This window comes from Gobius niger (assembly GCF_951799975.1).
Source record: "Gobius niger genome assembly, chromosome: 22".
NCBI classification, from domain to species: Eukaryota; Metazoa; Chordata; class Actinopteri; order Gobiiformes; family Gobiidae; genus Gobius; species Gobius niger.
In genome coordinates, this window is record NC_136873.1 from 15,695,179 (window position 1) to 15,710,317 (window position 15,139).

Here is a 15,139-nt window from a genome sequence, read left to right on the forward strand (position 1 = left end):
TGTAATATATGTCTTAGATTCCAAATGAGGCGTGACCTTATGGATTTGGTAAAGCTGAACTGAAGAAAAATGCGCCCGTTTATTATATGGTTTAAGGTTAAGGGGGTTAAACAATTATGATGCCGCGTTTGACCGCTAGGTGTCAGTGTTTGCACGTGAAACGCGTGTCTTCTCTCTGATTGGCTGCTGTGAGGGGAGTGCGGAGTGACACATACGGGGGATAAAGATGGCGGCGGTGACGAGAGGCTCCTTCACTGTTTTCAGACGACTGGTGAGGAATAAAACACGAATCTATCCGGTGATGTGCCGTCTCATTGTGCCTGTGTGTTCACCGCTGCAGTGTCTACATGTATCAGTCATTACATCGGCCCCTTTGTTTCGTTTCAAGGAGATGCAACCTCAATGTTAATGCTGGGGTTGCTAATGCTAACATCAAGAGGCAGAAACCAAAACACACAGGAAAGCATGGCATGATGTGACAAGTAGTGGTCTTTTTTAAGTAATCCTCTGTTGAGTCCTATTGTCAACCGCCTGAACTTACTGTCACACCCTTAAAGCATAAGAGACAGGAGATCATAGTTCATTATTTATACGTTTAGTGGATGATTTTACCCTGTCCTCTTCCTCCTTGCGTCCTCATTTCACCTGTCAGTCAGGTTTTATAATGAGCCGATGAATGAAAAGCACAACTAAATATGTACCTTGTGTCTGACTTATCCCCGATGCAAATGGATATATGGATTCAGACGGAATACACCCATAAGTGTAGGTTATTTAGATGATAAAGACTGCATAGGGCACGGAAGGGCAATGAGTCATAAAAGCTTTTAAGTGCTCGCAGACGAAACATGGTAAGACAGCCATTACACATCACACGGCATTACATGTGTAAAGCAAAGTATATGGTAAAACGTTCATGTAAGCCATATAAGTATATATTTATTTTTTTATAGAAGTGAAATGCTGTTTTGAATTGGCTGCTTGTATCGTTTTCTGGCAACTACCCTGATTGTGATTACGATATTTTTTAAAAGCAAGATTTAATTCGGTGAGCACGTTTTGAAATATTCCTAAAAATACATACTTGGAGGTCTTGACATAACAGACCATGAAAACTGGATACTACGACAGCCATGACAGCACCTTGTAGGCCCTGTAGTCATGTGTCAATTTGACATTATTGTGACGCCCACACAATTCTTCACGATTATTTTTGTCATAATTGAAATCACGATTATTCAAACGATTATTTGTTGCCGTTAAAAAAAAAAGTCTTTATTTTATTTATATATTTATTAATTAAAAAAAACTAAACTTTTCTGAACAGTTTCAAGTTTGGAAAGGAGAGGTCTCTGTTTCACACCCGCCCCCTGCTGGCCAGCCCTCACACCTGCACAAGTGAACTGAGCAGCGCGGCCTGATGACATCATCACACAGCGCCGTTTGTTTTTATGTCAGGCAAAAGCATGAGCCGCGGCACGAGAAAAGCGAAGGGAAAATAATCCTGTGAAATAATGCAAGTCTGCTTGGCCAGAAACCCCCCCCAAAAAACCCCCCAAAAATTTCGATTTCGATTAATTGCACAGCCCTATTCACAGGGATGTAGCTTCTCGTTCACAGTACAAAGGTCATCTCTTCCCACTAATGTTTGTTTTTACAATATAATAGGATGAAATGATGTATAGGAACTTTAATCATTCAGATTGCATTTTGATTCAGTTCATTCAGTTGCCTACTAAACGCCTTTACTGGCTCTTATTTGTGACTTATTATTACAAATTGTACATGCCTACCTTTAAAACATGTTTCTGTATCATACATCTGCAGTAAATAAATTGTGCTCTTGAACTCTTGACATTTCACTGTCTTAGAAAAAATATAAATGGCAACAAAATAGATGCGAAATAACAGTTGAAGCTTGTGTCTTGTCGCAGCTCAGTCAGCAGTACCGCCGCCGCTGCTTCCGCCCGCAGTGCGTCAGCTCGGGGCGCAGCGTCCAGACGTTAGCCTTCACACGGGACAGAACCCTGCGCCGATTCGCCTGGAGGACGCTTCACACAAACACGGGTAAATACTGGGCCCTCGCGATGACTTGTGTTTTCCAGATAACACTCATTCAATTGTTTTATTTTGATGGTTTAGTTTTGGTTTTGTTGTTGTTTCAGTGGTCATTTAAAGTTAAAATGGACTTAAACTGGGAAAGCTTTAACTCGTTTTCAGACTTCACCTCAGACCCTTTTTGTTTGATCTTTCAGTGAACCATGGGCCCATCGTGCAGTTCAAACTGTCGGACATCGGAGAAGGAATCATGGAGGTCACCGTTAAGGAGTGGTGCGTACCGAATGTGATCATGGCTCTATTGCTACGATTTGGCGACATTGGCTTAAAGGAACAGGCCACCGTTTTTCCATATTGAGATATGTTCTTACCTGAGCTTAGACGAGTTTATGCGTACCTGCCTGGTCTTTACACGTGCGCTCAGTCACACAAAAAGACCAAACATGTTTTTAGCTTTTAGCCTCTCCTCCTCTCCTCTATGGAGCTAAGCGGGGTGAAGTTAGAAGCGACCAAGCTCTTCCACGTTTTCCCTATTTAAATACGGTAATGTGAGCGTTTACACGACCCAAGTATAGTCACACAAATTAAACTTGTCAATTTTCTAAGCGGATGTAAAGGAGTTCTATATTGTAAGGCGTAATTACAGTGCCTTTAAGGCCATTATAAAGCATTTGTGTAAATCAGTTTTCTTGCATTTTTATGACCCTGAAAAGTGACCTTGCAAGTTGTGAAATGTGCCTACCGTAAATGCTCTAATATAGGCCCGGGCCTTTATCTACTCAAGGGCATCTAGGACCAGGCCTTTATTGGAACCAGGCCACAATTAGAGACAGGCCTTTATTTCTATTTGAGCAAAACGGACGACCAGGAAAACAAAGAAAAACGAGATTTGTGTCCATTTGCACCTAAAATATTAGGTTCATTTATTAATTAACATTTCAAACCCTCTCCCAGCGGCTGGAACATTGACGCCTTTTATTTTGTCGGGACAACAGGAAGTGTTTCGTTGCTGTTAGCAGAGCTTTGACATCAATGTCACTGCAGGTTTCTGTTTCATTTTTACCGCGGACCGGATTATTTGTTGTTATCTTGTGTAAAAGGCGAGTTTAGACGGAGCGTTTGTGTTTGTGATCGATCATGAGACTGACCCGAGAGAAGACGAGACGCTCGCGCTGATGGGAGGAGTTATTTTGAGGCGGGACTGACCTGCACACGGAGCAGCTGGACGTGCTTTGAAGACGCGATGGAGACTTTATTAAAACCCTGGAGGGTCACACAACATTTGTTGCTTTCCCTGTTTCTACAAATGGCCACTGGAGGTTTGAAAAGTGGCTAAATCTGTGTCAAAGTTACGCTTGGATCAGCTCCTCCGCAGCGTCCCCATCGGCCCGGGTTCCCGTTTGTTTACTTCCTGCACGTGAGTTTTCATTTACACGAGTATGAGACAAATTCCTAACATGGGGAATATTTCTACTGCTATAGTTTCTGATAAAAGCCCCGGCCTGTTTTAGAGACCGGCTTTAATTTGCCTCCGCCAGCCGCGAACCCGGGCTCTGTTAGAGACCCGGCCGCTAATGGAATACAGGCCAGTATTAGACAATTTACGGTATAAACCTCCCTGTGAGGAAATGGGATGCTGCACATTTGTTAGAAAGTTATGACTGAGTTGAGACACATCTAATGATTTAATTTTCTGGCTCCCCGTTTAATTGTTTGTAATTGAAAAGAATTGGTATAGGGCCTTTAATCCAAGGGATATTACACACTTGCTGCTGTTCCAACAAATATCCCCCCCAGAAAAACAGCACATCCATCAAGAATAAAAGCTCTAATAATTAAGTTCTACAGGGACAATAAATCAGAAAGTTAAAACAGGGTGAATAGTCCAAGGTGACTCAGAGAGTGGAGGAGCGCAGTCTAAAACTGTCAGGAGTAAAGCGCCCCTGTAGCGCTCAGTGGAGCATCTGGGCGAGAGCAGTCAGTCCAGTTTAGTGCTGTTTTGATCTGTGGGCCTGGTGGAACTTGGAAGGTCAAATTTGTTGTATAGAGAAAGCCCACGTGCTAACCCCTGTGCTGTTTGTGTGTCTGTGCAGGTATGTGAAGGAGGGGGATAAGGTGTCCCAATTCGACAGTATCTGTGAGGTGCAGAGTGACAAAGCCTCGGTCACCATCACCAGCCGATACGACGGGGTCATCAGGAAGCTCTACTATGAGGTGGACGCCACAGCTCTGGTCGGCACGCCCCTGGTGGACATCGAGACCGAGTCCAGCTCAGGTCGGGTCTTTCACCGACATAAATGCGGCCTGTGCAGCGCCAAGAGCGTTCGTCATTTCACTTCTCACGTTGCCACTCCTAGCGCACACTTGTTCCACTTAAAGGGGCCAACTTTAGGACTAAATGGAGTAATAATCTCTATTTACAAACGTTTAAGATATTGCACATGCACATATCTACCAGGAGTGAAAATTAGCTTTTTAAAACTGATTTCTATCTCAATTTGCTACTTCAATTTAGTTCATTCAATCCAAAGTTTTCAAGTTTATTTCAAGTGGACCGTCCACCCTGTTGCGTCACCTGTATGAGAAGCCATTATACATTCTTTCTTGCCTGGTGTTATTGTTGTAATGGGGAGGAGTGAGGAATGATACTAATATGTTTATGGGTATTACGGCTGCAACTAACGATTATTTTGTAATCGATTAATCTATCGATTATTTTTACGATTAATCGAGTAATCGCTTGGCTGTGAACGGTGTAGGAAAATTCTAATTTTTCTATTTTTTTTAATCACATATAGCTTAAGTGGCGCTGCTTGAAGATGTGTTGATGGAGCAAACTAAAGGGAAATGTTTGTTGGAGGCTTTATTCATGAAATTTACAATGAACAAAATGTACACAGACCCTAACTATATAAACAAAGTAGGATCTAATCAAAAATACTGCATTTTTATGTCATTTTTGCTCCATTTTAGTCTGTGTGAACCAGAAAACGATAAATCGATTACTAAAATAGTTGTCGACTATTTCAATAATCGATTAGTCGTCGATTAATCGATTAGTCGTTTCAACCCTAATGGGTATCACTGGTGGTCAGAGTGATGGCACATAATACTGGCGGCCTCGCTTCCTACTGTTATTGTGGCTACTATTGTATCTTACCACCACTCGTTATGGAGAATAAATAGCGCGTGCTGTTGTAAAGCGCTTTAGAGCATTGGGTAAAGCAGTGTTTGACAACATATTTTAATTTAGTTTTAGTCTTTTGACAAAAATGTAATTCGATTTTAGTCTAGTTTTAGTCAAAAAAATATCTTCAATTTTAGTCTAGTTTTAGTCGGCTAAAATTGCAAGTAAATTTAGTCGACTAAATTTAAGACGAACTCCGTCGACTTTGCATTGATAATATTCATTATAATCATATTTAATCTTGTTCCTCTGCTTCATGGAGCTGCTCCACATGAACAAAGGTCAGAGCTGATCCTTTGGCAGAGAATTTACATGATCTGAGGCTCTTTCAGACGCTCAATAGAAGTTTGGATGATTTTAGTCTCTCCTTTTCATTATTATTTAGTCTTAATTTAGTCGACTAAAATATCTGGACATTTTAGTCACAGTTTTAGTCTCATGAGAAACTTTTGATTTAGTTTTAGTCCAATTTTAGTCACAAAAATATCACTTTGACTAAAATTAAGAAAATTAGTCGACGAAATTAACACTGGGGTAAAGCACTATATAGACTCGCCTTATAAATCTGTGCAGAGGTGACCCAGGAGGAGGACGTGGTGGAGACCCCGGCCATGGCCCGAGAGGAGCACACCCATCAGGAGATAAAGGGGCACAAGACCCAGGCCACCCCTGCTGTGAGGCGCCTGGCTATGGAGAACAACGTAAGCACCACACACTCCTTTAACAGCAGGGTCGACAGCACCACACATTATACAAGGTACACGTGTTACTTATCATAATTACTTTCTGTATCGCAGTACATATCGGCCCCTGAGTATCGTTATATGTATCATCCCAGCCCTGCCTTGTAATTGTATGTACTTTCCAACTGTTCATACTAACGTGCCGGTCGTGGTTTCCAGATAAAGCTGAGTGAGGTGGTGGGCACAGGGAAAGACGGCCGTATCCTGAAGGAAGACATCCTGAACTTCCTGTCCAAACAGACGGGCGCCATCATACCCCCAGCGCCGATGCAGGAGATCCAGACCCCGCCTCCCGCACCTGCATCCATGGCGACCACAGCGAAGATCCCCGTGGCAGTCAAACCTGTGCCCGCCATGCCCAAACCTGTGTTCACGGGGAAGGACGTCACCGAGCCGCTCAAAGGTGCATCAGAAGCGCATGATTCTGTGATGGTTTCTGGCTGACTATAAATATATTTAGCTCACTCAGACGAGGTTGAGTCAAATTTGGGTCCTTACGAATGTTTTGACACATCCTTACGTTCGAAAATTGAAGCAAACTGTACAAGGCCGTGGGAACCCAGGGTGCTGAGGGCGCTGCAGCACCCCCTGGTGGATAGTTTGTGAACTGCAGGCAATATTAAGCCCTTAACTCCCGCCTGAACCGAGCACATTTTCTCCAGCTTTACCCCCAGTCCAAAAGCTTCTGGAAAAAAGGTGTGGAAATAGCGACAAAACTGAGACGAAAACAAGGATGAAAATGTGAAAAAAGTGAGAAAACATTGACGAAAAAGTTAGAAAAATTGGACAAAAAATTGAGGAAAAAATGGACGAAAAAGTGATAAGAATGTGACAAAAAAAGTGCAAATAATTCTACGAAAAAGTGACAAAAAATGGACAAAAAATTGAGAAAAATTTGACGAAAAATTGAGAAAAAATGGACGAAAAAGTGGAAAAAAAGTGACAAAAAAGTGACAAGAATTTGACCAAAAAATTTGAATAATTTGACGAAAAAGTGACAAAAAAGTCATGAAAATTTGACAAAAATGAGACGACTGCCCAACAAAAAAAGGGATGAAAAAAAAATCTGATGATGTGTGAAACGCAACATTATGAAATTGAAGGGAAATTTGGAAAACTTGGGGAAATATTGGAGTAACAATTGTGCAAAATTGGGAAAAAGGACAAAAATTGGAAAGAAAAGGTAAAAAGGCCCTTTTGTTGTTGTTCTTGGTGTGTGAGCGTAAAAGAAATTCAATGGAAGTTGAAGTTGAAGTTGTAGTTGAAGCCGCTAATTTGCATTTTTCTACACATATGTCTCACATCTACTACGACAACCTATAAGTGAGTCAAATTTGCCGCCTCTTCCATCCGTTCAAGCGCTCGTCTTCCCTTTAATGCAGGTTTCCACAAGGCCATGGTGAAGACGATGACGGCGGCGCTGAAGATCCCTCACTTCGGGTACTGCGACGAGGTGGACCTGAGCCGCCTGGTCAGACTCCGCAAAGACCTGCAGCCGGTGACACAGGCCCAGGGAGTCAAGCTCAGCTACATGCCCTTCTTCATCAAGGTACCCTCACAGTAGATTATTACTGCGTGTTTAATACTTCATGTAGTAAATGACTTAAGTGGGAGAGACATCTGTGTTTGTAAAGGTGGTAAAAGGTTTGTCTTAAAGCTCATGGCTAACAAGAAATGATATAAAACGAAGATTAAAGGATCTGTATCATGCTACTTCAGCCATCCCAAAGTAAACTAGAGGCATTTATTGGATATATTGTACCTCTACACCAGGGCTTCTCAACCTGGGGGTCGCGAGACAAATTTGGGGGGTCGCCAGAGCATATAGATGAAATATATATTTTAATATTGTTGTTATGGTGTGGTAGCATACATGCTATTTTACCAGGGTGCCGTTATTTGTTCTAAATTTAATTCATTTTTGTTTTAGCCATTGTTTTTTCTTTGTTTTTTAAGAGTTATATAGGTTAACCTCTTAACTCCCGCCTGAACCGAGAGGATCTTTTTCCTCACGTCATCAGATTTTTTTGCCATCACTTTTTGTTGGGTATTCAACTCATTTTTTTTTAACTTTTTCATCATTTTTTTGTCATTTTTGTCACATTTTTGTCATTTTTTTATCACATTTTTGTCAATTTTTGGTCATTTTTTGTCACATTTCTGTCACATTTTTTGTCAATTTTTTGTCAATTTTGTGTCAATTTTGTGTCAATTTTTTGTCAATTTTTTGACAATTTTTCGTCAATTTTTTGTCAATGTTTTCTTGTCAATGTCAATGTCAATTTTATTTATAAAGCACATTTAAAAACAACCATTGTCGACCAAAGTGCTGTACAAGAACAATAACAATATGTACAATAAACACAATAAAAGTTTCTTATTTTTTTGTCACATTTTTTGTCAATTTTTTGTCATTTTTGTATCACATTTGGTCACATTTTTGACATTTTTTTGACATTGACAAGCGAGATTTACATTAGAACTGGTCTGAAATGTCCTCAAACAAGCAAAGTAAACTCGGTCCGATCAGGAAAAGTGTCTAAATGAGTAAAAACCGCTCAAAACAAGATACATTTCCTCAATTCAAGTCATTTAAGCCAATGCTTGATATTGACTTTTTGCAATGAAGCCAAAAACCACTCTGGAAGGAAATACCTTAATAACATGGACTCCAAAAAGTCGATTTTGCATGATATTGAACCTTTAAAACTCTAGACAAGGCAGATGTTTTATTGCAGATCAGTTCCATTACATTTTCTAAGTGATCAAATGAAAGTAAAGCTGTGATATTGAATTGTTGAGTAACTGTTGTCTGCTGTGGGTTCTGCAGGCTGCGTCCCTGGGCCTCCTGCACTTCCCCAGCCTCAACGCTTCCTTGGACGACGCCTGTCAGAACATCACATACAAGGTACAGATTCAAATGCAAAAAGGGTTTCTCTGAGTTTTTACTGCCGTTTCATTCCCGTATCTTTCTTGCACACGTTTATGACACATCTAATTTGTGTGTGTGTGTGTGTAGGCCTCTCACAACATCGGGCTGGCCATGGACACCAGTCAGGGGCTGCTGGTGCCCAACGTGAAGAACGTGCAGGTGCTGAGCGTGTTGGACATCGCGCTGGAGCTCAACAGGCTGCAGACCCTGGGAGCGGCCGGTCAGCTGGGCACCGCCGAGCTGACGGGAGGGACCTTCACCCTGTCCAACATCGGATCGGTCAGTCGCTTATTCAGATCGTAGTAATAATAAAGAAATAACCTCAGACATTTGGGCTTGTGGCAAGAAGAAAATATTTGTGACACTTTCTTTCCTTGGAGGCAAACGTCTGCTCTAATGCAATGCTCAAATATCACACTTTTCCGCCGAACGCATTATTCCGGCCATTTAATATTTAAAGAGGGGCTTTTATGCTTTTCCGTGTGTTTGATGATAATCTCAAACACATCTTTCTCACTATCTTACTCTTCGTTGGTTAGAAAATGAAATATTCTAGATTCTAGACATCTGAAACAAAATATCAGATCCTCTTTCTCAAGTGATCTCAACCTAAGCCCCTCCCACTCCTCCCTTTTGCTGCGGAGCTGTTTCAACAAACGAAAAGTAAATAAATAGACCATGTGGCTGTAGTGAAGATGCGAGAGTTTTTTGGAGCTGCCGCCACGGTGATGGGAGCAGCCCCCCAGGGAAGATTCAAAGATTACTCCAAGATGTGCAAGTTGGTGTGGTGTAGTGTGGGCGGTAGAAAGACGCAACTAGACTTCAGTCATAGGAAATCAAACATGTTTGATTTTTAAGCCCGATTTTGGACGCACGGGAGAAACGTGGGTGATTTTACCGACACAAATGTGAATGACAGAGTGATATAAAGACAGAAAAACACCGCCGCGCCTCCTTTTTTCACTTCTCTGTTAAACCAGCGGCACAAACAACTCATTTCACGGCCACAGCCCCACACAAGACACAGCACAACTTTATATCACCAAAAGTTCACGACAACCACCTTTTCCAGCTACATTTCAACCACGAACAGAGTTTAGCGGCACTTACTGTGTTTGGAGACGAACTGTTTAGCTTCACCTCGCTGCTAACGGCGGCGGCTAGCCTCCCCGCTTTCTCCTCCGTCTCCTCCGCTGTCTCCTCCATCCTGAGGTTGACGCCCGTCTCCTTTTCTTATTAAATCCACTGAAATACGTCCCAATTCTTCCTGTCGCCAACTTTTATCTCCATTTGACAGAACTGTAGCCCAGTTGAAGCTTCGTAGTAGCAGTAAGCTAGCGCTGCGGTGTTGTGACATTGTTGACACCGTTGACCAATCGGGACACACACATTTTCCCGCGCTCACAAACACAGGCCTGTCTTTGCGGATTTGGGGTCAGTTTTGGAAGCCGTAGAGACGACAGACGCGCTGTGTTATAAAACATCAGCTGTTTGTCAGAATCGTGTGTCGCTCTTACGATTCTCAGTCGTTAAGTGTGAACCCCCAGACGTTCGAAAATCACACTGAATCCAGTCGTGTAGTGTGGACCCCCCATTCTATATAAAATCGTTTACGACTAGAAAAGTCGTGTAGTGGGTGCTGACCTTAAAATGACAATATTTGTTCATATTCTTGTCAGAGGGCCAATTATAGAAATATATGAGAAGCATCTCCAGTCACACCTGAGATATTCAGAGGTCACTGATTCCTTTTTGGTTTGCAATCTGGATAGTATTTGATCTGTTCCTTTCTATCCTGTGCAGATTGGAGGTACATATGCTAAACCAGTGATCCTGCCACCAGAGGTCGCTATTGGAGCTCTTGGAAAGATCCAGGTACAGCAAACACTGTGACATGAGAGTTGTTTAAAATGTCTGTAGTATTAGAGATGTGTGTCTAGTATTTGGGCGGTATGGCGTCTGGACGGTCCTGGACGGGGCCTGTCTGTGTGGAGTTTGCATGCCCCCCCCTTGTCTGCGTAGGTTCCCTCCTGGTACTCCCGTTTCCCCTACCACTAAAGCATGTACAATAGGTTCCCCTCTTGAGCCAGGACTCCCCTGGAACCTCTTAACCCCTACCTTAACCGAGTGCATTTTCTCCAGTTCAGCTTTACCCAAATCTAAACGCCTATTTGAAAGCTAAGACCTATAAAATTCATCTAAAGTAATCATTTTCCTCACATTTTTGCCGTGTTTCCTTTTTTTTATTGCTTTTTTTTTGCCTTTTCATCACACATTTTGCTCACTTTTTCGTCATCACGTTTTTTCACTTTTCTGGTGCTCTTTTGCCTTTTTTTTTCAAGAAGCTTTCAGATTTAGGGAAGACCAAACTGGAGAGAATAGATACAGACGGCATCTCTGGAATCGCCCATATATAGTCATGCTTGAAAACAGTTAAGGGGGAAAACAATTGAGAAAAATCTAAACTTTCTCTAATTATTCAAAAACTATTTAGTAGAAATCTATAGCTAATGCTGAATTATAAATAAAGTAAAGGAACAAAGACATGGAGAGGAGCAAAGTGGTTCAACAGCCCATAAATACATAAAAAACGGAGAATGCTAACTTGATGCTACATGTTAGCATCGGGCTAATGCTAACGGTTAGCTAGCGCTTGTTACAACTGCCGTTTTTTCCCTTCTACTGAACAATCTGCTGTGAGAAAATATCCATATGGGCCCGATTTACACTTGACTTTATTCATGTGTCATAAATAAGTTCATATTCCACCAGAAAATGGCTTAAAAAAGTGAAAAATTGTGTTTCTCTAAAGATTCTATTTTCCCCCTCGGCGAAGCCACGCCCCCTTCTATGACGAGATGCCGTCTGTATCTATGTGCTCGGTTCGGGTGGGGGTTAAGAGGTTAGAAAAAGAGGCGCACCGATCCAGCTTTGTTGCTTCCGATTCCGATACTGGGGGTTTGAGCGTCCGATATCCGACATCCTGGATTGTTTGCGCGTTTGCAGCCGACGTTACCCGGCCTTCGCGCGTTTATTTAAATGATCATTCTGTTCCCGTAGATCCTGCCGCGGTTCGACGCCTCCGGTCAGGTGACGGCCGCCCACATCATGAAGGTCAGCTGGTCGGCCGATCACCGCATCATCGACGGGGCCACCATGTGCCGCTTCTCCAACCTGTGGAGGGAGTACCTGGAGACGCCCGAGCGGATGCTGCTGCACCTCAAGTAGAGCACTACAACTCCCATCAGCCCCGGCTCTGTGGGTCACACAACCCGAGGATCTCACGACGGTTCCAATGGGGAGCAGTGAAATCAAGTTTTTTTTTGAGCAGGGCAGCTTTATCATGGCAAAGTATCCAAGAGGAAGTTCCGTTTATCCTCCAAACATAAATAATGGTTATATATATCTCATTAAACATGTAAAAAATGCGTATAATGAGAGATGAATTAATGAAAATGAATCAAAATTCACTAAAACAATGGGTTCAGACCTGAATCGGAACGTTAGCTCACAGCTCCCCACTGGCTCTTCTAGTGAAAAACCCGAGATGTGCGCCTACAAACTGTGCGCACTGTACTTTATTTTGAAAGGACGGACGGGCCCACACCACTTCCTGTCCTCCGCTGCGTGCCTGTTACTCTTCTTCCTCGATGCCTTTGAGCAACCTTTGACTGGAGTTCTGTCGCCTCTGTATGTAGCACAGAGGAGAATGATGCAAGGAGTCACACTATGGGCTTTTGTTTCCTGAATTTTTTGAACGCATTATAAGATTATGATGAGCCAGTCATTTAAAAGAGTGTGTGTTATGCTTTTGCAGGTGTTTCTTCATGATCTCAACTTTTCTTGCACCTTGTTGGTTAGAATAAGCTGTAGGGATCTAAAATGGCTTCTACAAAATCTCCCTTCGCTCCTCTTCCTGGTTCAAGCCCATCAACCATTCCCAGACCTGTTCCCGAGCACTTTTGCTAGCATGCCGTTAGCTAGGGATGGTGAATTGTATTTCAATGCGTTGTGCGTATGCGTTAATACCCCCTCCTGCCAGCAGAGGGCACTCCAAGTAGCACAAGATGGCTTAGTTGTGTCTACGCTAGTTCCTGTGCCCTGAAGTTGTGGGCGCTAGCACTTCCTGTCTGTATCCCATTAAGATTAGCTTCGACCGGTTTGTAGCATATGGGCATATTTTCTAAAGATTCCGGGATGGACGGCGAGTTCCTGGTCGATAATCACTTCAATCTTGCTGTAGGACGTAAATATTTCAGTGGAGGAGACGCCAGCGTTTATAAAGCTCTGAGAGTTTGTCTTGAAGCTAAAGGCTAACATTAATTTCATTGTATAGAATTTGAAATAGTGCCGCAAATGTGAACTCCATAAAAACAATCATCTTTCCTATTGTGTTAATTGCATATAGGTATTTATTTTAATTAATTATTTTATTGCACCTTCAAGACAAACTTATCCGACCTTTTGTAAACACAGGTGTTTCCTCTGCTGAACTGTTTACATCAAGTTTTTAACACACAGGAACTCACACAGGAACCTTTGTGCTTATTCGAGCAGGTCTGAGCTGATCTTCATAGGAAATGAATACGGACAGAAAGTGCTGTTGGTCACAACTTAAGGTCAGAGGAGCTAGCATAACCAGGTAAGAGGAGCTAGCATAACCAGGCCAGAGGAGCTAGCATAACCAGGCCAGAGGAGCTAGCCTAACCAGGTCCGAGGAGCTAGCATAACCAGGCCAGAGGCACTAGCATAACCAGGTCAGAGGAGCTAGCATTACGAGGTCAGAGGAGCTAGCATGACCAGGTCAGAGAAGCTAGCATAACCAGGCCAGAGGAGCTAGCATAACCAGGCCAGAGGCACTAGCATAACCAGGCCAGAGGCACTAGCATAACCAGGTCAGAGGAGCTAGCATAACCAGGTCAGAGGAGCTAGCATTACGAGGTCAGAGGAGCTAGCATAACCAGGCCAGAGGAGCTAGCATAACCAGGCCAGAGGAGCTAGCATTACCAGGCCAGAGGAACAGCATAACCAGGTCAGAGGAACTAGCATGACCAGGCCAGAGGAGCTAGCATAACCAGGTCAGAGGAGCTAGCATTACGAGGTCAGAGGAGCTAGCATGACCAGGTCAGAGAAGCTAGCATAACCAGGCCAGAGGAGCTAGCATAACCAGGCCAGAGGCACTAGCATAACCAGGCCAGAGGCACTAGCATAACCAGGTCAGAGGAGCTAGCATAACCAGGTCAGAGGAGCTAGCATTACGAGGTCAGAGGAGCTAGCATAACCAGGCCAGAGGAGCTAGCATAACCAGGCCAGAGGAGCTAGCATTACCAGGCCAGAGGAACAGCATAACCAGGTCAGAGGAACTAGCATGACCAGGCCAGAGGAGCTAGCATAACCATGTCAGAGGAGCTAGCATAACCAGGCCATGGGAAACTAGCATTACCAGGTCAGAGGAGCTAGCAGTACCAGGCCAGAGGAACTAGCATAACCAGGCCAGAGGAGCTAGCATAACCAGGCCAGAGGAACTAGCATAACCAGGCAAGAGGAGCTAGCCTAACCAGGCCAGAGGAGCTAGCATAACCACATCATGCAACAAACCAATTTGTTATCATTTCGAACACATCTCGATCACAATCTTGCACTTTGTCGGTTCGAAATTCTATATTGACCTACAACGTCTTTTTCAAAGTTCCCCTCGGCCTGTCTTCCGGATTCAGTTTTGCATAACACCCCACTCTTTAAAAGGCTGTTCTCACTCATCAAATATATTTTCCTATACGCACAAATTCGTTTAAAATCATGGAACGTTAATTATTAAGGCAGAGGTGCCCAAACAAACAGCGAAACGATCTTTTTCTTTCTTTTTTTTTACCGATATGGAAGGCAAAAGTAGCGCATACAGCCAGCGTGCGGTTCTTCCAAATGCACAAGTGTCGATGTAAATGTCTCTCCACTCTTTTTGTTTTTCTGTGCTTTGTTTTTGTTCCTATCATTCAAAACTACATTTTTTTTGACCGCTGCCACTCTCAGGTCAGCCAGGTCTCTCTAACGTAGACTTACCGCAACTTTACTGTACTTAAAGGTAATGTATTAACAAACATGAAATCGATCGAACTGGGAACAAAGAAAAGACGGTAGAAATGTTTCCGTTTTACTCTAAATTACGAGTGATGGGTTTGTTTGTCTTTTTTTTTTTTTTCGTCACATGTGAAGCATCTG

General features: G+C 42.9%; 1 protein-coding gene across 1 annotated transcript; it reads left to right on the forward strand.

The window, feature by feature from the left end:
* Positions 1-226: 226 nt before the first annotated feature.
* dbt (dihydrolipoamide branched chain transacylase E2) lies at positions 227-12,228 on the forward strand (the record flags this gene model as incomplete). Its single annotated transcript, XM_079580934.1, has 11 exons — positions 227-271; positions 1,935-2,067; positions 2,256-2,331; positions 4,152-4,333; positions 5,819-5,946; positions 6,148-6,391; positions 7,371-7,537; positions 8,819-8,896; positions 9,008-9,199; positions 10,724-10,795; positions 11,981-12,228. 11 exons carry the CDS (start codon positions 227-229, stop codon positions 12,146-12,148), a joined length of 1,485 nt encoding a protein of 494 aa, XP_079437060.1. The 3' UTR covers positions 12,149-12,228.
* Positions 12,229-15,139: the final 2,911 nt, after the last annotated feature.